The 22,413-nt window shown below is 43.6% G+C and overlaps 1 protein-coding gene across 2 annotated transcripts in view; it reads right to left on the bottom strand.

The window, feature by feature from the left end:
- scube1 (signal peptide, CUB domain, EGF-like 1) overlaps positions 1-22,413 on the bottom strand; it is a 99,387-nt gene that overhangs the window by 757 nt on the left and 76,217 nt on the right. For both annotated transcript variants that reach the window (XM_035619825.2, XM_035619834.2), the window contains 14 exons: positions 12,176-12,298; positions 10,178-10,294; positions 8,943-9,065; positions 8,708-8,827; positions 5,686-5,784; positions 5,113-5,229; positions 4,804-4,962; positions 4,485-4,688; positions 4,217-4,378; positions 3,642-3,809; positions 2,085-2,246; positions 1,710-1,907; positions 338-490; positions 173-252 (listed from right to left, as the gene is read on the bottom strand). In XM_035619825.2, the coding sequence (XP_035475718.1) occupies positions 173-252; positions 338-490; positions 1,710-1,907; positions 2,085-2,246; positions 3,642-3,809; positions 4,217-4,378; positions 4,485-4,688; positions 4,804-4,962; positions 5,113-5,229; positions 5,686-5,784; positions 8,708-8,827; positions 8,943-9,065; positions 10,178-10,294; positions 12,176-12,298 (1,985 nt within the window). The remainder of the gene's footprint in view (positions 1-172; positions 253-337; positions 491-1,709; positions 1,908-2,084; positions 2,247-3,641; positions 3,810-4,216; positions 4,379-4,484; positions 4,689-4,803; positions 4,963-5,112; positions 5,230-5,685; positions 5,785-8,707; positions 8,828-8,942; positions 9,066-10,177; positions 10,295-12,175; positions 12,299-22,413) is intronic.

Raw genomic sequence — 22,413 nt, 5'->3', positions numbered from 1 at the left:
GGGGACAAAGGGCGTCACCACACTGGACCAATCACGCAGGTTAAGGATTTTCTCCACCTTTATCTTTTTGATAGCAGGAAAAACTCTATAAAAGCACATACAAATGAATGACAGTCCCTACAAATCCAATACCAAGGACTGTGCAACCATAAGACTGTAATATCTCCAATACCTTCAGGATCTCCTGGTGGTTCTCAGAGGCGTAAAGCCTGCCATCTCGCACTATGTCCTCTATTAGCTGCTGGTAGTCCTCTGGAACAAAATTAGGTTGAATTATTAGGTGGTAATAAAGAATATCATTTTTAAAATGGTTGAGTGTAGGTATAAGTTGACTCACCGTCGTAGGTGACATATGGAACTTGGAAGCCTTTGCCACTGTTGCCCTCGTTAGACTTGAACTGGATCCAGAGCTTGCGGGAGCGAGAGGTGAAGGCGATGGGTCGCTCATAGGTCTGACACGTCTCGTAGGTGGTGATTGAGGTGGGCAGGGCTGGAGGAAGAACAACCTTAATGTTACAATAGTGCTCTTCCTTATCCTTGCTCTTTTCTGTAGGACTATAGGGATGTTTTAAACCCATGGGAAGTTTCTTTACACACAGAAACATTTCACTAAAAACCACGTGAGAACACTTGCTCTGCTCCTTGTTCAGATGTGTCTGAAAACGAGGAAGTAAATCCGGTCCTGCGTTCTGAGTTAGTTCAGCAGTGCAATCCCCTCCTTCAGCTGATAACTGAAGACTATGAACATTTCATTGTTTTCCGTGTTGTTTTTTTAGAAGCATATATTTGCATCTAAAATATCAAGAAGGCAAGATACTTTGTAGCTAGAGCCGTTCTTAATACAGTCTCTGGCTTAATGATAGCAACTGTTGACTTTGCTACCAGCATCCCAGCAGGCAAAGAGAACCTGGCTACAGAAGCCGTTCAGATAAAAACAGAACACACTCTGTAGATCGATCAGATTGTGGACAGATCTGTTTATTATGGTTTGATGCTTACTTTTTCACTCCTTGGTTAAAATATGTATTTGCATCACATAAGGGGCGCGGTGAAAATGGATTAAATAATGGGTTTTTCCTTAATAAAGGGATACAAAGAGTCTTCTCCTCTGGATGTAGGCCTCTTCTTTATCTTTAAAAAGGACAGGACACCTCCCCTTGCATTGACTTCCTCAGTTTAAACAACATGACCACAAAAAAAAAAGTACCTCAGCGTTCGAACCAGTCCAAGGTGTCACCATCTTTGCACTTGTCATGATCTGATTTGCACAATACACATTTTAAACCATTGTCTGCCTCTGAAACTTGTGTTCTGATTAGACAGTCCAGCCCAACGACCTTTGGTGAAGGTTGTTGTATGTTGCGAAATTTCTCAGAGTGGATCCGAATGGCCTAAAGGGGAGATCAAATGCCCTGGAATTCCTCACAGCAATTATAAGTAGTTTTATAATAAGTATAATTTTAAAAGTTTTGATAAATATTCAGACAGGGAACACCAACTATGAAGTCATCTCCAGAATGTATCAGGTGTTTCTATATATGGACCCAAATAGCTCAAGACATATACAAGAAAAAAATGGGAGACCCAAGTGGGGCAGGAAAAACCATTAGACTCTTGGGAGGAAGTATAAAACGACCTAAACAGTTCATCATCAGCAAACTGGAACCAAAAAAATAACTTTGTAGAATTAAATTAGAATATCTGTTTACCACTTTTCCTCATGACCAGCACGTCTCCACACTCATCCTCAATGGGGAGGAAGATCTCTGGTACGACAATAAGGATCCGCCTCTTGTGTGGTGGGTTGATGGTCCAGACACAGTCCACATTGGACGGATAATCTCCAGGGTAGTTGGGGGACTCGATGTAGCCCGTGTACTCTCCCAGTTCGCCTCCACACAGCTGGTCTGAGGACAAAACAATAGAAACACATTGCATTATTTAATAACTTTCAATACAACAGAGCCAATGACTGAAAAAAACATACGGCTGTCTCTGAAGCTTGATTTGTAGTACTCATTATCTGTCAATCGGGGTAAGACAAAGTAAAATACTGAAAGATTAAATGCAATGAGCAGTATTACTTTTACAGTGGGAGACGTTGGTGGCACCGTCAAAGTCAGTGGTGGTGTTCCCGGGGCAGGTGATGCAGTAGTTCTGCCCAAAATCAGACTGGTAGGTTCCTGCTGGGCAGCGGATGCAGCGGTGGGTACTGGAGTTGTAGAAATGTCCAGGAGCACAGTGCACTGAGGAGGGACAAGAAGATGCCAGTGTACACACTGTATGAGCCGAATGAAGAGAATCGCATAAGAGGCATGGCCATCAACAAGATATATCACACAGCTGTAATAATATTAGTGCCTAGAATACAGAACGGACATAAACAGAGCAGTAAAGCCTGTGTAGATGAGTTGAGCATGTATTTGTGCAAATTCGGTCTCATACACATTTGCTATTCACTTCTTTCTTCTTTTTTTTTTGAGCTCTCTCCTTTTCACCTCAATTGCAAAGGTTGAAACCAACTGGACCTTGTCTTCACCTGACACTGCCCGGCTTCTGACCTCACAGTGACACCATTCCATGTTTCTGGGCCATCTTTAGAGACGGCAAGGCCAAGTCCATGTGTGCTGTTGTCTGTCTGACTCACTGCACGTATATATGTGGGGGATATACAGTATATGTATATATTAGAAGATGGCTGCAACATAACACAATGTGAAAAAGTAGTGAAGGACTCTGAATCCTCTTTGAACAGGTGTGCACACAGACACACACAAATGTTGGTGCATTTAGCACGCGTTAGCTCAGAGGATTAACTTGCCCTGCTTACCGTGTTATGTGAACATGACTGTCACCCTGAAGTGTTGCCTAATAGTCCATATGGAACAAACTGTCAAATACGGAAATCAAATATGAACCAGCCCAATCTTTTTTTGACAAAAAAGAAAATCTAACAAGCAGAGTGATGGGGAGAGTGGGATCCTGCAGTCCAATAAGATATGGTTATTCTTATCAGCTATTTTTTTCTGTACAAAAAAACGACAGGCAGTGTCAGATTTGCTTGGATGAAATCATTTCAGTCGGAGAGGGGTCGGCAGGTAGAGAGGCCCATTAAGTGCAATGTGTGTTCTGTGGTTGACCAGGTACTGTTTGACTATGGAGTCAGGTTTATTTGTCACTAAGAAGGTGTTTGTGCAGAGCAATCATTTTGGCCACTGTTGCAAAGTGTATTGAGAAGGAGACAGAGGGGAAAATTCATGGGATCACCACAGTCGGGAGGATAACTGACAATCCTGAAGGTCTGTTCAAAATGACATCACAATCTAGCCAACAGTCTTTGGTGTCATATAATACCATTGCAATATAAACAGGGAAGATAATAAAAGTATGGCACAGATATTGCGGATGCCATTGTGCAGTGGTATACAGAGATGAACACTTGATTAGTGGGGAGCTTAACAAATTGCCATCTAGACTGGCAATACAATATAAAAAAACAGTCTGATAATGGCACGCCTAAAAGAAATGTCTCTTGCCATAAATGCCACAGCAACGATTACCACATAAACTGTATAAACAGACATGCAGTAGATAGAAAGTGATGAAAAGTGTGTGACACACAAACAGATACAAAGCCTCACCTTTGGCCTCACAGTCCCTGAACGAGACGGATCCCTCATACTTGGTCATGAGGCCTCCTCCACAGGAGAAGCAGAGCACTCGGCCCGGTTCAGGCTGGTAGGAGCCCAGAGAACAAGGCTGGCAAGGACGAAACCCGTCAGCGGAGAAATGACCTGCTGGACACTGACCTGGGGGCCACAAGTGATCAGATCAGACATTAACTAACAATCTTCAATCCAGATACACTAAATCTCTGGTGCTCTCCTGTGGATGTAGCCGAGGTTCAGTTTGAGGCCGTAGACGCTCGACTATTTGCTGCATGCATGCCCCTACTCTCTTTTCCAATGTCTCCAATGTAGCTATCAAATAAAGGCTAAAAATGCCCCCAAAAATGAGAAAGTAAAAATAACTGTCTCACAAGAAAAAAGAGGTAGACAAAAGTCTAGAATTCGTTGGCATTGAGAAGAAAGGTGGACTCTAACAGGCTGTAAATCTTTCATCTAGACGTGGAATGAGCCAACTCCCGTGGTTTAGTATGATTAATGAAGCAGTTGTTTCAGGGAAAGATCATGTTCAGGGGCTGTCGGGGACTTACCTCCACACTGAGACACGTTCTTAGCGCCAGCAATACCCTGTCCGTCAGTGCTGGGACAGGGCTCACAGGACAGTTGACCCACCGTGTCCTGGTACGTACCAGGAGGACACTGGACACACTGCTCCTGCTCCCCGCTGTAGAACGTCCCCGCGCCACAGCTCGCTGAGAGAGGAAGACACAGGTCAGTACTTCCCGTGGCTCCTGTCAGTGTCTCTCAAGACAAAAACACCATGACGGCAACAACCAGGCAAACCCCCCCCGCACGTACCACACTTTCCCTCTCGTAGGACCTGTCCGGTGCTGCAAGCCTCAGCGCCCTCTGGTGCTCTGGACGGTTTCTGAGCCACCTCGTACTCTGTCCCGGAGAACTGGATGTAGAACTGCTGTTTGTTGATAGACTTCCTGAGGGTCCGCATGGCGCTCTGCAGCTTCTGCTTCATCCTTTCTCGCACACAGTCCAAATTGCACGCGTCTGAGGCAAAACATTTTTTTCAATATGGTATGAATTCATATTTATAGATTTACATCAGGCATGTGAGGTGGGTAACCGCATCGTCTCCCGTGACAGTCAATAAAGAATATTGCACCTGAGGCTTCCTCTTCCTTCATCTCCATCTCAAACTCTGCCGTTATGTGGGAGACCTCCTTTGAGGGCGATTTGCGTCCTCGCCGACGCTTCTTAGATGAGTCACATTTGAGGTTGACAAAAGTAACCTGGCAGTCGTCGGTGCAGGGGAACTGGCCTCCTTCCAGGTGAGAAAGCAGAAGTGCAGTGTGAAGAGGGAGAAGGAATGACATCGAATCAAAGTGTCGTAATTGCAGTTTTTCAGTTATTAGTGTAGTTTAGATCAGAAGTGGTCGAGTCAAGGTGTTGGTGACCCCATACGATTCTTCACCTTGCAGGCTCTGCTTGGACACATCTCTATGCTTCTCCTTGTTGCGGGGCCTCAGGTGACACTTGGCATCCTTGATCTTAAACCGGGCCTTCTGTTTGATGGGCGGCACCAGTGTGTCTTTCCACAGGAGAAGAAAAATGAAAGACTATTAAACATTAGGGTTAGTGCCAACAGGTATATAGAGTAGAAAGGAAACGTTTCTGGCCCTTAATCTGCATTTGTTCTTCATGTTTTCAACTGACAGCAGGGGTGTGACTATCCCCCCAACCCCACTTATATCTGCAAAGGCTCCACAGAGGTTTCTGCATTCAGTAACTCTAGGCACTGAATATCCTCAGTATTTTGTGCCAGTTACATGTGTGCTGTATTTCTTACACAAATGTGGTAGCTGGAGGGTTAGTTTGCTTTTCATTTGTGCATACAGTACTTAAAGTGTTTATGGAGTGTGTTTCTCTCCTCATTACGAGCAACATTTCGATTAAAAAAAAACTACAACACAAAGTCATTTTCTTAATGCAGAAAGTCAATCTGGCCCTGACAACTACATTTCAAATCATGCTCGGCCTACTGTACCAGCGCAGGTGGGAAGGGCGGTGGTGACATTCCTCTTCTGAGGAGCTTTACCAGGCTGAACTTGCACTCCGCAGCTCAGTGTGTAGCTGTTCTCAGAGTCTGTAAGAAGCACACAAACAAACATTAGACTACTGCCAGAAAAGAGAAAACAGACCCACTGATGAGAGGTTCTTGATGGCTGATGACGTTTTTATGTTGTCCAAAGGAGAGGATGGTGTGTGTGTGTGTGTTTTCGCTTGGCAATGGACCGGGCAACAGTCAATGCGTTGAAGACTAAAAAGAATGTTATGAATGTTGTATGGCATTACTCTCCTGCTGTATCAGGGAGCAGACTGCGCTCAGGGGAAGCTCTGCTGCCTTGTGAGTTCAAACCCCGCTTGATAAATGAAAGGTCAAATGAAAGATCTATGAATCCTGTCTTTCTCCCTTGATACGCACACACACACACACACACACACCGACATATTTCAAGTAAGAAATGAGGGATGAAACTCTCGGAGGTCATAAAAGCGATTAAATAAGAGCGCAGGCTGCATTCAGCCACAGGAATTTACATGGCTCCCGCCACCTAAAATGAAGACATACTCCGAAAAGAGAAAAACAAATATTTCATCTGATGCCTCAGAGCTATCCATCATTCTCACACGGTGGCAGCCAAGTTAAACATGACGAGGATCCCACTATGGAAAAATCTCTGTGATCAAAGAATGTAATTGCGTTACAGATGTGTGTTAAGTACAGCAGCAGGAGGAGATGCCTGGGTGCCAGCCAAGGTGCCGAGAGGGCCGCAGCCAAGAAGCCCTCACGGAGTGAAAAACACATCAGTCTGAGTGGAGGGCCCCTGAAGAGTTCACACGTACTGCAGCTTCGAGCTTTGGCGGCGTCAAGAGGAAGGACGACGGAGAGCCGCGACCACAAACTGCCGGCCACCAGCAGAGGGCGGCAAAGTCTGCAGTAAGGCAGCTGACACGTTTCACCGCGATTTAGCGACAGTGATCCTTTACTGGGTGAACAACTTTGACCAACAGTGTGGTGAATGCAGCCTTCGGTGGTGGAGAGTGACTTCTTTAAAATGTGTTTTAGTCTCAGTTTTACTCAGGCTTATTTTTAGTACCTCTCCGTGTAATGCTCTCTCCTTCCCTCCTGCTGCTTTCATTGTCCTAACCAGTCTCCCCTCTTCTCATACAGGGTGACTGACAGGCGCTGGGTTTACCGATGGTTTGAAATTAAATGGCGCCTGAGGAGCAGAAGCCGCCTCCTGAGTGTGCAGTTAAAGAGTCCTTGATATGAGCTCACGTAGGTCAAAATGATCCTGCTGTTGGGTTAGGGTTAGGGTTATGATTAGTCCTGTTTAACATTACAAGTGCAGCAGATAGAAGTGATCTGAGAACAGCTACCACTAGAACGCAGATCAAGTGTGCGAGATACACAGGTGCCACTGGAATTCGATAGAAAAAAACATTGTGATCAAAGAATGAACTAAATGTGCAAATGTGTGCAGAGTAGCGCTGCAGGAGGAGATGCCTGGTTCCAGCCAAAGAGCTCGATTGGTGCAGGTGGCCTTTTTTCTTGGATCAGTCCAAAAGGTGGAAATTAGTTCTACATTACACATTTTAGCGGCGAGGATCGTCTTACAAGGGTTGAAAACAGGTTCATCATCCTTTTACTTCCATTTTGAAAAGATCCCAAGATCAACAGAAATGAAGCTTTGTTCCTGCGAAAAGCATCACGTGCCAGGTCGCTTTGGTTTCACAACTGTTGAACAGATTATCACAGATGACTGGCAGTCAGCATCACGCTGCCATGGCATCAATTAGCATCAGTTGTCTGTTTTCTGTCCTATTGGTTGAGGTTTTGAGTGGCACAGCAGGAAGACACTGTGGATGTTGAGAGACGATGTTGAACCAAGGGGTCATGGGAGGACCCCTTCAGCTTCCCATGGTAACATCAACGGGAAATATGTATTGATTTCTCAGCAGTTGGCTGGAGCGACACAGAGAGCAGGAATGGGACTTGAATAAAAGTGAGACAATCATCTGCTTCCAGGATTCCAAGCCGGTAGAGGAAGTCCAGTTTTCGTCATTCCAACTGCTCACCAGGGATATTGCTGGTACTCAATTTCTCGCCATCGTCAACCGTACTTTCGATTTATGGCATACATTATGAACTCAGTTTCATGATCTAAGTTTTGACGTGGGTTGGACCATTAAGCCACGGGAAATGGGAAATGCCGGTGGAGTGGATTGAGTAAGTGCAGCCAGCTTCACTCAGCCAGGAGGGACTCGTGCTTGATGATAGTGGGAGATGGAGAGTGCAGGCGTTCCGAAAGTTTAATATTACAGGACAATGTTAGGGTGTCTGTCCATCACCTGAAGATCAGACGAAGCTATATGATGCAGCAGGGTCTAGAGAACATCCACCTGTTGGAGTGGTTCAGTCGGAGTCCACACCTTGACCCGGTAAAGAAGTTGTGAAATGAGCTCAGAGTCTTTCGCAGCAGACAACCTGAAAGAGCTGAATCGGCCCAGTAGAAAACAAAGGTCCGACAGTCCTCCCGAAGGAGAAGGAGTAAGAGGACGAGGAGGAGGAGTACAGATCTGAAAGAGGAAGACCTGGTCCACAGCTCCTGGAGGAGCTGGTTGGAGGTTGTTGCTGCCAAAGGAGGTTTCACAGTTACTAAATCCAAGGATGCGTTCACTTTTTTTTTCCCATCTGCACTGTGAATATTTCATGGTGTGTTCAGTAAAGACATATTATAATTGTTTTTTCGTTTTATCAGCTTGAACATGCTGTGTCCTATTTAATAAGAAATTACAGCAGAAATGATCTGGCAAAGGATGTCGGCGGCGTGGAGGCATGTTAATGAGAAATGTCCATTACCCAGTTGCACTGCATATGCAGTAGTAAAATGAACTCACTCCTTGGACTGAGGTGCTAACACAGCTTTTAACTAACTGTGCGTGTGTGTGCGTGTGTCTGTGTGTGCATTTGTGTGTGTGTGTGTGTGTGTGTGTGTGTGTACCTGCGAGGTAGAGGGCATTGGAGGGGCAGGAGAGTGAGCAGACTTCTGCCCCTCCATTTTTGTTGCAGGTCAGCTGCGCTCTGGGTGCTGGCTTCCCATTGGGCAGACATTTCACCGTCTCTGAGAAACACACAGAGTTACATCACCGTGACAACCACCGGCATACACACACACACACACGCGCACACACACACACACACACACACACAAACACAGAGAGAGAGTTGGTGCTTACCAATGCAATCTTTCCTGTTCCAGTGGAGTTTCTGCCCAGGTGGACACACACACTCGTAGCTGCCCTGGGTGTTTATGCAGCCAAACTCACAGCTCCCATTGTTGATGCTGCATTCATCTATGTCTGAGACACAGACACACAGAGCATGATGTCACTGTGTCTTTAAATAGATATGAATAAACACACCTCAGTGTTCGGAGCTTGTTTTTCAAGTGAAACCACAATTGAGACCAAAATCAACATTATAAAATTGTATTTCCTTTCTGTGATGATTACAGTTCATCATAGTTTGGTTGTTATGCAACACACTTTAAGTGCACATTTAATTCTTCATTACATCATTACAGTTGTCAATGGCAGGGAAGAATCCATTAAGTGTTTAGACAAAGTGGTGGGTCCCGGTGTTACATTGCAATACAAGGGATTGTTCACCTATTTCCCAGAGAATAATGCATGGATCTTGATTAAAAAAAACATATGTAGGGGGACTGATATCTATGAGTGTGTGCAATTTGTTCAATCCAAATAAAAATCCATATCCGGTGGATTTAATTGTCGTTTCATTAGGGGACTTCACATCCAGACATGATCGTCTGAGGTATCATCTGCTGGTCTGCTGTGCGTGTGCATAGTAAATGTCTGTTGGAAGTCAGAATACTCCAACGTATGTCTGTTATCGGATAAAAGAGGCACGTTTTAGGCGTGGGTAGTAGATAAAAACATTCCAAATGATACGGCTAAAGTTAAGTCACGACTCAGTGACATTAAAGTGGAGCTGTGTCCTGCTGTGTGGAGTTTTGCGGAGCTGTGCTGGGTGGTGCGGTGCAGTGTGGAGCTGTGGCGTGCTGTGGGAAGCTGGGCGGTGCTGTGCGGTGTTGTGTGGAGCTGTGTGGAGCAGTGAAGCTGTGGAGCAGGAGTGAATGAAATCCTGGTCAAATAACACATAAGCCACGTTATCCACTTGTAAAAACATCAGAACCAGTCACTTGTTAAATTCTCGTGGCTGATGTGTATGTTGTCAACATGTTGACTGAGTTACAGGTGTACAACAGCACACACACACACACACACACACACACACACACACAATGCACACAGACAAATCAACATATCCTGGGAACATGTGAGAGTGGCCACGGGCCGACTCTGTGACCCGTCACACTCCAGGCTCGTCTGCCGTTTCATGTAATTCTCCCACGCTGTGGGACATCAGCTTCATCTGAGCAGACCCTCACCTCCACAGTGAGTGAGGCCGTACAGGATGTGTCCCTTGTTGCACAAGCACTCGAAGCTGCCAGGGTAGTTGATGCAGGTGTGGTCGCAGGTCCTCTCAAAGGAACACTCGTCAATGTCTGAGGGAAACCACAGAGAGACACGACTGCTGAGAAACACTATACAGTTGATATAGCTATAAAGAGTTGAGAACATGATCATCATCATCATCATCATCAGTGACTCAGCAAATTAAGTGTATTTGCTATTTTGTTTATACACTCCTCTCCAGTAACATCAATATATGGCTTATGTCTTGCAATCGTATTACTCACTTTTACCCATCACTGCAAATTCAACTCATCCTGTGAAAATGATATCTGAAGTTGTTAATGCTTGAGCTTACAAACAAGAGGCTTTGATTTTGGAATATGGAGTTTTAAGAAAGTTGTTTTTTGGTTAAAATACCTTCCTTAAGTCCTTGTCTTTATTGAAAAATGTATATGTATATATACTGTACATATATACTCATATTCGGCTACAAATTGAACTAAAACATTGGGGACAATAGCCATATCCACAAATGGGACAAAAATATATTGTGTACATGTGATATCATGGAGGGCTGTGTGTGTTTGTGTGTGTGTTTGTATGTATGTGTGTGTGTGTGTGTGTGTGTGTGTGTCTGTGCATGTATTTGATAGCTTTATTATCAAGCTATCAGGAATAGAGGTCAGTATTTGGAGCTGGTTTATTTCGAGTCTGGCCTGCAGGGCTTTACAGGGCTAAAAATACAACGTGATATAATGGAGTTTTGTTATGCGGAGGAAGTTGTTAAGGCCTGGATCTTGGCTCAGTAAATACTCCAGGCAACTGTCCATGAGAGGACTTAGCTCACCTGTTCCGAGCTCGTCCATAAGCAGAGTTTTCATAAACAGAGCCAAGCCAACAAATTTGATAGGAACATAAAGATAAGAGCCATTTGTTTCTGGGGGTTTTTTTTCTTCCTGAGACACACCCTCACCTCTTGATGAGGTGTTCCCACAGTGATTTCTCCCTTTCTAAACATTTAGAATAGAGGGATTTCTTTGTGGAAATTTCTCGTGCAACTGTGGCAAACGATTAATCTTTCTGCTCTGGTTACTCAGCCAGTTCTGCCAAATGCTCTAACACTGGCGTAGTGCAGCACCCAGAGCTATTTTCTCTGGAAGAGCTCACAGGCACAGACAGAGCTGACAGATTAAACATTATATTTCGTTTGAAGGTCATGTTCAAGCTGCACAGGCCAGATGTCAGTGGATTGGACAAACCTGGCAGCTATCGGCAGACAAGACACTGGCAGAGGTGTGTCCGCAACACACACTGATGATGTGATGTGGCTAACAACACTCAACACCACCTTATTAAAGACTCCAAAAGCACACAGACACACACACACACACACACACACACACAATTTGGTGGTTTTGTTGTTAATAAGAATCATTTTGTGTTTGTCAGTGCTTCTGTCTCCCTTGCTGTAACTTGCAACCAGGAATCTGCCTTTGGTTCAGATCACGACTAGGCGTCTACACACCCAGCTGGGGAAATCATCTGCAACAAGCTGAAGATTATATCTCCAGGGAAAGACGGCTGGGCATACTTTGCCATTTCTCATTAATAAATTTGTATTAATTTACATTCTGCCATTCATTTGCGCACACACTCACACACAAGGAGCAGTTCACCATTTAAAGACCTATACTTGTTTACCATCTTGCACAGACTCAGTCTCTTCTCTGAGTTCAGTACGTCTGGATTATTATGTTATTATATTAGCCATCGTAGCACATGAACTGCAGGCAGTGGATGTGACACACTGACACAAACACACGAATGCGAGAGATCAATCTGATCTGACACCAGCAAAGATGCGACAAAGATGTCTCCAATTTTTCAGGTCAAACAATCGTTTTCCTGTCCTGGTCCTTTTCACGATGGCCAGTACCTTTTGTTTCCGTGAGTGTGCGTCAGTCACTGACCTTGGCATGTCCGTTCGTCCGTGAGCAGTTTGTGGCCTTTCTGGCAGCTGCATTCGAAGGAGCCCACAGTGTTCCGGCAGAAGTGATCACAGCCTCCGTTGTTCTCCTGGCATTCGTCGATGTCTAGTGGAGAAAAATAAAACAAAACTCCATTTGTCAAGTTTGCTTCCCTGTTTTCTTTGCTTGACTTTTTCCACACATCATTGTGTGAGTAGTGGAGTGGTGCCTTTGGAGTTATGCTTGTGTTACAGGGCTGCGGCAGGAAGAAAGGAGCAGGAGGTTTAGTTTGGGGTTTGTTCATTGGGATCCCACTTTCTCATCCCAAGCATGAAATAAAATATTATGACGATCTTTATGTGCCAATTACTTACAACAGAGGATGTGTTTAGAGGAAACATAGGCCCTGCATTTGGTGTAAAACACCCATCCAGAGTGATCGCACATTGGCATGTGGACACTTTCCTCATCAATGTGAACGTGTCCTGAGCCACAGGATTCAGCTGACGTCCTGCGACCCGCTGCAGTTTCATGATGAACCAAAAATACTTTCACACTTCTCAGTTATTTGGGGTCACATGTTGATTTTCATTTTTCTGTTGATTAGTCAAATCTCATTTGATAGTGAAGCTGTGGACTGATTCACTTGGGCAGGGCAGTTTGAAGTGCCCTACTCAAGGACACATCAGCATCAGAAGGGAGGAGCCAGGTTGAATCGTCAACCTTCTGGTTAGTGGACGACCGTCTCTCTCTCTCCACAGCCACAGCCGCCGTCACTGAAGACAACTTTTGCATGATCATAAACCTGCAGCACCTATATGATAAATAATCATTTGAAGACAAGAAACAGGACATGTTGTCACGTGTTAAAGAATTGGCAGTCTACCTCTGATTTACTTCCTTCACATGCCTGTGAAATACAATAATACAAAAGTTCCTTCAAAACATACTCAGCAAAACAATTTTTTTTTTAGCGTTGATTTGATCAAAATTACTACTCTTCATAGTTTTTTGTAATCATGACACTTAAACAAGTCAATAAGTTCAATAAGTGCCCAAATGATAGTTTCAGGGAAGCATCATTAAAACCACATTTGATCGAGCCAAGAGTAGAGAGGTATTAACCGCCTCTTCTGTTGCCGGAGTTATACCCAATTTGAAGTGTAATTACAGCACGTTAGGCACCAAAAGCATTCTCGTAAACTTACCAACTGACTGAAAACCAAGCATAGCTTGTTTTCAACAGTGTAAAGTATTGCATAAGAAGGTGTGAGAATGCTGGTAGCAACATACATGTTAGACCCATAGCCAGACAAAGTGTCCACCAACTCTTAATGAAATAAAACCTTGAGCGGATACCTGAGCTCCGGCCCAGGTGTGGTGCCGCGATCCAGAGACACAATTCTAAAATAATAATAAGGCAAATATAATCATTCCAGAGGCAGCATGTTCTTTGCCAACCGCAAAGCTGCAGGCAGATCTGGTTTCACAAACTCCAATGCTCCAACCTCACTTCCTCACCTCATCCACAAACCCATGCCCTCACATGAACCCGGACTGTAAAATCATGTCTTCTACCTTTCTTTTTCTTTTGCAAATCGTTGGCTTTTTCATATTAAAGAATGACAAGGAGCAGAGGGTTAAAGAGGAGCAGGGGCAGAGGAGAATGGGGAGGGCTAAACCCTTTTTGATTGTTGCTCTAAGTGATCAAGACCATAAACACTCCAGTTGGAGAATAAATTGAGAAATGTGGAGGAGAGAGGATTGACGTAGACGGAGCAAGATAGAGAAGAAGTGGGAGAAAATGAAAAACAAAACATGAGGAAGAAAGTAATTGGTGCTAGAGTTTATAGTTCATTTATTTTCTATTGTGACATCCCTATCAGCAGGACAACCTCATTCATGTGTGTCTTTGTTAGGACAACACATCTTGTTTATGAGTGACATGTAGGCCTGTGACGATAATTACATTAGTATTATTCTAAAATGTTGGATAACATTTCTCTCAGCAGCAACACAAATCCTGTAGGACCTGCACGTGCAACGACCAACCTCACATGATTCAGTATCAAAAAAATGGTCTTAAAAAGACGATAATTAATTGTTTATCGCAATTAACACAATATATCCTGCAACAAAAATTAGTTATTGTGACAAGCCTAGTGACATGGTTTGGTTAGATTAAGGGAAAGATAATGGTTTAGGTAAAACATTTAGTGTCATCGTTACAATGATGTAGCTAAGGTAATTGAACTCTCATAATCACAGCGCAAGTCAATTTGCTGAAATCACTGACGCTGCCAATTTTCCTGGGGAGTACAGTGTGAGAATGTTAAAAGCAGTCAAAGTGAGTGTAAATTCACCATTATTTTTTTATGTGATGTCCAAACATTGTTGATGGCAATTGTAGTGCATTGAAGCAACACATTTCTTGGTGTGTGCTAAATTGAAAGATAAAGCTGAGTTTTCCTGCTTGCACAGCCATTATTGCGATGCCTACATGTACCAGCATTGCACCTGATATTCAACCCTCAGATCTGTATACATCATTTGATTTCCAGCAGGTGGACCCAGACCCGGACTCGATTCATCCACTATCTGAAAGTGTTTCCCTGAAGAACCAATAAACGTTCATTTGCAAGTTGGTTGATCCACAAAGACAACTTTGACTGTTTACCCTTTTGAACTATAGTAACGATTGCCAGAGTTGCTGATGTTAGCATTGACAGTTTGGACTAATACTTGACTCTGACTCTGACTCAAACACTTGTTCTACAACAGGACCAAACTACTGTACTTCTACTGCCACAGTGCTAAGCTTTAGGAAGAAACTGCAATGATTGTTACTTCAGTTGTAAGACTCACCCTCTCCTTCCAAACACCTTTATTCAGTTATTGCTCTTTCCTCCTCCGTGGACATCTAATACAAACGTCTATATTATTATATATTGCTTTATACAACACATATAGTGTTTTGATTGTCTATTAATTCATAATTTATATATGCATGGATGGATAGACTATATGCATATATACACATAAACATATGTGTATACTCCAGTTACATTCCATTCCACCCCAGCATTGTTGGCCTTACATCAGTTGTTACTGAAGAAAGTTTGTAAGCCAAGAATTCCCTGAGGGGTCACACATCAAAGCTAACGTACTGTTTAATCAATTTATTATCTTTTTGGTTTGCCCCTTCAAACTCGTTTAATGCCTCATGCATGATCGCTAGCCTTTGGTATGGGGCAAACTGATTAAAGTACTAAGAGAGCTGTATATGGTGCCACCACTCAGTCTTTTGTCAATTTGTCAGTGGCTACTTGCAGAACTGAAAAAAATAAAAACGAAGATCCCCTGTGGATCAAAGATCATGTCCCCCAGTATGAAAGAAACGTCTATTACATGACATTCATTTTGCTGACACTTCTCCGAAGCGACGTACAATAATCCATATCACAGGTAGGCAGGTAGCATTTAAGGCCCTCACTTAGCCAAGATTTTTAGCCAAGACCTGACCGCGACTTATAGTCAACTGGCTGAGAGGGCACGTGTAGACTAGAGAAACAGAATGTAGTTAAACGGCCCACACAATGTGGAAGCTAATCCAGAAGCTACAAACATTTTTTTGGCATTTGTCCTGAAATTTTAGAGTCCAGTTTCTAGCTCTTAGAATAGATAATTAGGAGTGATCCAAAGCTCTGCGAGCACTTTGCCTGGTTATGTGTCAAGCTGTCACTGGACAATTGCTGTTTGGAGGAGGGATTAAGCAAACAGTTAATTGAGGACCTGACCATTCAAATATTCTATCTTGTGTACATACCAAGACCTTCTACCTAGAAGCTCCAATTTTAATGTGATTTTCAATATTGAACATCCATGAATAGCCCAGGTGGGTCCTCCAATTGTTGATGGGTGGCAGGTGGAAGTGAGCGAGCATGATCACTGTGGGAATATTGCATTTGCAACAATTAGTTTTCAGAGAGGAATGTAGCTTGACCAGTTCATACTCAACTATGAATAGGCTCAAGAGGGCAAGAGGTTGCCCGGGCAAAGAGGAGTCCACTTAACCCACACTTTCAACTTCGCTGTAGCCACTAACTCAGTTTATCCTGAGTTTATCCTGAGTTTTTTTTTATCAGGGTGGACCCGGGTCTCTCGCTCAGTATCCTCAGGGAGCTTCTGCTGAATGAACACAACGAGCTGGCTGTGCGCCATGGTAAATTGTAGGAAACTGAATGTCCCGCTGTGCCCTGTCAGCGGCTTTTAAAGAGACGGTCCCTCCATCTGGCTCAGCCAAAACAGATTGTGGCTGGCGGGGAGAGAATGGGCCTTTGGGGTTTGAAGGAGAGACGGACAGATAGGGGCATACAAGGAAACTTTAAGTGTCTGTCCTATATCCCAAAATGTCATACCAGGAGGAAAAGCATTTAGATTAGCTACTTTCAACTCCTCTCTGCCCAACACTGCCACTCATTTACTGTACAGTTGTTTTTCATCTTTTTTGTTCTCATCCCGTTCTCTGTTGTCTCATATCAAGCCTTCAGCCATCACCAAGACAGCAGGAGGGATGGCTGCCTTCCTCCATCAGGTTATACACACTGCACAACACACATTTCAATATCATAATTTCCTGCATTTATTGACGGAATCATATTGTGGCAGCGAGCATCAGAAAAAAAGCTTCAAGGGCAAGGCAATTTGGATTCTCCATACAGACACGGTGGCAAATAAAATAACTACTGGGCACAACCTAAGAAACACACACATACACATACACAACTCAACATTCCATCTCTGCTCTGATGCCTGTGTAGACACAGCGGATACCACCAACTTACAGACAAAGCTTTGTAATTATTTTGGCAGTCACAAACACTGGCAGAACCACCACATCTACCCACACTTAATGGCCACTCCAGGGATGGCTGAGCTTTATAACGGGGTATATAATTACCTTTAATGGATCTTAAATAAGCTTTGAGCTTAAATAAATACATTAAGCCTCTGCACATCTTGAAATGATAAAGTTTGGAGGGAAGAGAGAGAGGAGAGATAAAGGCGAGTCTAGAGAGTGGGTGAATGGACGGGGAGAGTTTTCTTTACCTCCATCTATTCTGGATTTCCACTGCAAATCATTTTCTCACTTAAAGCTTTATTAGACTTCACAGCCACTCTCAGTCATTCAATTGTAAAGTGTTAGAGAGACAACAGCTGAATGACTAATAGACAAACACATTAAGCGTCTACAGAACCATCTACAGAACCACCTACAGAACCACGCACAACACAATGGCTGGTGCTTGTACACATGGATGGGCACCATGATGTCATCATGAGGAAACATCTGGAATGCCAGAGGCCATCTTTCTTAATGAGGACGCTCCAAGTAAACTAGTGAACATTAAAACAGGATTGTGTATGGACAGCAGGAGAATCCCACTCACACAAACACACACACACACCATACAGTGACGTTTCCTCCACACATCCATCTCTTTCATCTCTTGCTGAGTCGAGGAGTCATTTGTCACTTTCACTACACACGCATGCACGAATACACAGATGCATACACACACAGGCTCTTCTTTGACCTTTACTCTCGATGATCAATATCTCGCTTCCACCTTCTGGTCAATAGTTCCACTTTACCAAGAGCAGTGTGCTTCTCTGAATATCACACCGTGTGCATATGACATGGCAATTTGCAGGTTTCAGAAAGCCACATTTAGAACTGTTTACTGTCTTTTTAATGCTACCAATAATTTAATTTAAGAGCAATTTAACAACCAAATTAAAGAAATAAAGAACCTGGCAAAAGCAGAGCGTTTCCAGTGAAACATAGCTAATAAAACTTCTGAGAGTAGGGATGGAAAGTTAGCAGAAAATTAGAACATGTTGTGAAAATTGTTAAAGAACATTCAAAGAAAACATAACATCAGTTTCTATTAACTTTTCAGTCTTGATTCTGCTCCACCTCCTGTGTCACATTACATCTCAAAATGTGATGTGACACAATCAGCATCGTGAGTAATTCTGCTGAAAAAACTGCAGACAAAGTTGGAAAATGGCTTGACGATGCACAGAATTGGCATGAGGCTACAGATGAATTTCCTGCTGCCTTCATGTGGCTGCACTGTAATGACCTTAAGGAAAAGTTCATACTGTGGAAATCAATGCAGACTGGTTTACAGCTTTAACCATGTTCAACTGTATATTTTAATAATGATTTAAACACATTCTGGGGAGTTTGCTTTAATGCTTATGTGTCAAGCATTATTCCATTATTCCACCATTTCAGTGCATTTGCAGAAAGAATGTAGTTTGGGCTGGTTGGTAAAATCACTGAACTTCCCCACAAAGTGACATTCCTCTGGAAACAGACGTGGTTCTGCAGCACTGATGCCAAGGTCGATCAATAGATAAGTGCAATAGGCTGCGCGCGTGTGTGTGTGTGTGTGTTATGTTACGTGAGAGAGAGAGAGAGAGAGGGGTGGTTGTCTGGTCAGACTCAGGTGGTTGATTCATATTACGTACCAGTGTTGTGAGGAGTTGTGGATCACAAGTGGTGTGGCCAAACATCACCGAGCTCAGAACAGAGCATCCTTCAAAGCCTGACATTGACCAGGCTGAGAAGTGGGTTTGATGTGACTGAGAGTAATCGATTAGAGCCGGTATGAAAAGAATCGGGCACTTTTTAACACAGGTTCAATAACCCAAATAATAGGCCTCCAATTGAATTTGAATTGAATCTACTGGCAGTTGAAGAGTGACCTTCAGGGAATTCATTTTTCTTCCAGGGTAGATATTTTGGATGTGAACTCTGCACTGTGCCGGCTGTGGAGGAGGATGTAGGCCAAATGAGAAGGCTTGCTAACATCCACCTTGGCCAAAGGAAACAAGGCCTCCACCCCCTCGCCTGCTCCTCTGTGAGCCTCAGGGCTGGATTCAAGACGTTCAGTGTTTGGAATGAGAAACCTGACTCCAGCAGAGACCCGATGCTGCTGCGGGGCTCAGCTGCCTGATTAAGACCCACTGACCGACCAATTGATCAGTACCGCAGCTCAAACCATCCGTCACCACTGAAGGTAGAGTAAATGAACCCTTACTTCTCACCTCTGACCCCAGCATCAAGCGTAGGGTCAGGGTTATGTAAGAGGCTCGTCTACTTTGCTCCTGAAAAAAAGGCTGAGGTGGAAAAACAGGTTGAAACAAACCGAGACTCTTGACTCTTAATTCATTCTGACTTGCTTGTACAGCTCATATCTCCAGAGTACGAGCCGAGCACAGCGGAGAGGAGCTGTGTATCCTTACCAAATATTTGCAGTAAAAGGCAATTAAATGGAATGCATTTGCAGAAACCTGAACCTTTCCAAATAATTACGGAGTACAGGGGATCTAGGTTTCTTGGGAGTGTTGGTTTTCTTCGCAGGGTGTTGCCGATGGAGAGGACAGACATAAGGCCAGGAGGCAGCCAGTATTTATTCAGGTATTAAACGACCCCGGTGCTTGATTCTTTTTAATAACAAACACTCCATGGGTGCATGTGGGCCAAGGCAAATTCTCAGTTTTACACAACAATAAAACAGCCAATGAGGGGGCCTGGGTTTGGCCAGGGCGGAGACTGCTGGCCTTGCTGCAGTCATGTAAGGTGATGAAGACCGCAGCATTATGACGGGATTAGTGAGCCTGACCAGTGTGGACAATGATAGACCCCTCACTGAGGGAACAGAGTGCCGGCTACTTCCAAGCTGTACCAACACTCACATGCATTATAACACTAAAACCAGTATAACCAAAATAGTATAACCAATGTAATATATAGAATCAATATTTTGAAAATTGTACAGGTGATGAGTGAAGTCATTTTGAAACGTGGAACACATGATCTCTCTGTTACAGTGATGTGATTCAGACAGATGTGTCCATTATGTAAATGTTCCTTTAGGATCTTTCCTTAAAGCCGGAAGGTAATAAATACAGTAAAGGAAGTGAGTGAATAGCAGTACAGGAGCTACAATCACTAGTCAATGACACCACTTCTTCACCGAAAATTTAGCAGCATGGGAACTAATGTTGGGCCTTAGCCTTACAAAATGGAGGATGTGACCACAATTTGCTCTTTTTCTCCCAAAGACAAAAGGAAAGTAATGGAACTCAGACTCCCAGGATCCCTCACCTTTTCACACCTGGCTGTTAAATCTGCCCCAAACTCCAGCCACCATTGGTCACTGTGTCCCAGAACCCATGAGGTCACCAGGCCAAATAAATCCCAGCTCCCCTTCCCTTCACTATCTTTCTGCCTATTCTGTCTATCTGCCTCAAGCACGGTGGAGTTCCTGACTTCCATGCAGGCCTGCCTGAAGCAGACTGCTACAACTCCGACAAAGACAGCAAAGAAGAACGCGCCTCGGGACCAACCAACGCTCAAAAGTCAACAACAGGAGCCACCAGGCAGAGTCAGTGTCCTGCAGCGAACTGTGAGGAGACGAAGGACACTGAAGTCCCACAGCACAACTGTAGCTCATTGGATGAACAAACAGCAAACCAGAGAGGAACTGTCTGTTGACTTGGTAACGTCCAGGAACTGGGCAACTCGGCAAGACTGTTTCACTTTGTTAGTGTATAGTATTGATAAAAATCTATGTTTTCACTCAGCGTTGTTATAATGACTGGCTCATTTGATGATAGTGTCACCCAGATGTTTCAAATGCATCCAGTACCAGAACTGCATGTAACTAACCTCTCTTAACCTGGAACCTTGATCCTGCACCAAGTGACCTGAACCATGAAACACAGCAGCCAGCTTTTCTTCTGCCATCTTGATTGCAATTTCTTTGTTTACTGCTATTTTGTTTGTAGTACTTCTCTGACCTTTGACCCACCTTTACAAATCGGCCACCAGATCTGTGAACAAACAAACGCACACACACACACACACACACACACACACACACACACATACTCTTCTCTCTCTCTCTTTCTTATATATATTTTTATAATTAGTTTGATTAGATATTGTTGTTTCTACCTTTCACCACGATTAAATAAATGTTTCGATATATATAGAGTCAGTATTGCCAACCTCTGACCGGTAGAACTCCAAATGCTTTAACCTTTGCTAACTATTTTGGTCCTGATTTTGGGTGTAGTTATTCATTTAATTATTCAGTTCCAAATTCATAGTTTGTATAGTTAATGAGACCGAATGAGTGAATTGGTTATCTCTTCCCTTTCTTTGAAGGGTGCTGACTCCAGGTAGCTTTACTATTAAATATAGTTAATTTAACATGAACAATGAACAATTAAACATTTTGTGACATTCATATTTTGTTATTTTTGACATTTTATGAACAGAAATCATCAATCAAGTAAAAAATATTTGGCAGATGAATCGATAATGCCACCACAAAACAGCAGTGTATTTGTGTCAGTCTCTGTGCACTTCAATAAATGGAAATGACAATTCCTTTGTTACAAGTTCATGTGAATGTATGTAATGTTGTCCTTTGTATGAGTTTGATCTGTGTGTGCTCGTGATGTCTGCGTGTGAGTGTGTGTGTGTGTTCAGGCCTTTTCAGGTAAAAAAGGAATGCAGGCCAGTGGGAACATGTTTTAGGTGCCAATACACACTGAGTACAGTTCTCTCTCTCTCTCTCTCTCTCACACACACACACACACACACACACACACACACACACACACACACACACACACAAGCTTACATGTATACATAAATGTTCCCATTGGGGGACATGGCATTTGTCCCTAAAGTGGACAACTTGTCGCCAATTAACTGGTTTTTAGCTAAATTCAAACACACACACACACACACACACACACACACACACACACACTGTAACTTATCCAACCGCCAATGTGCACCTTCTAATCAAACATCTGGAAAATGTTCAAAAAAAGTATCTCTCTCTCCCTCCCTCCTTCTCTCTCTCTCCCTCAATCCCTTTCTCTCTCTATCTCTCTCTCTCTTTCTCCCTCCCTCCATCCCTCCCTCTGTCGCTCTCTCTCTCTGCCTCCATCCTTCTCTCTCTCCCCCCCATGCAGGTTCTGTGACTGATGCTAACATGAAATGAACGTATGCGGAGACGGCGTTTGTTGAAGTTCTCCACAGAGACAAAAGATATGAAAAAGCTGCATCTCTCGTATGTCTGGAGCTGCTGACATGCAATGGCGACACATCGAGTCCTTAATGCTACAGATGACGTCGTGAAACACAT

The sequence above is a fragment of the Scophthalmus maximus genome, chromosome 12, assembly GCF_022379125.1.
Source record: "Scophthalmus maximus strain ysfricsl-2021 chromosome 12, ASM2237912v1, whole genome shotgun sequence".
NCBI lineage: Eukaryota > Metazoa > Chordata > Actinopteri > Pleuronectiformes > Scophthalmidae > Scophthalmus > Scophthalmus maximus.
Note: the sequence above shows the minus strand (reverse complement) of the source record. Positions and strands in the feature narration are given on the sequence as shown.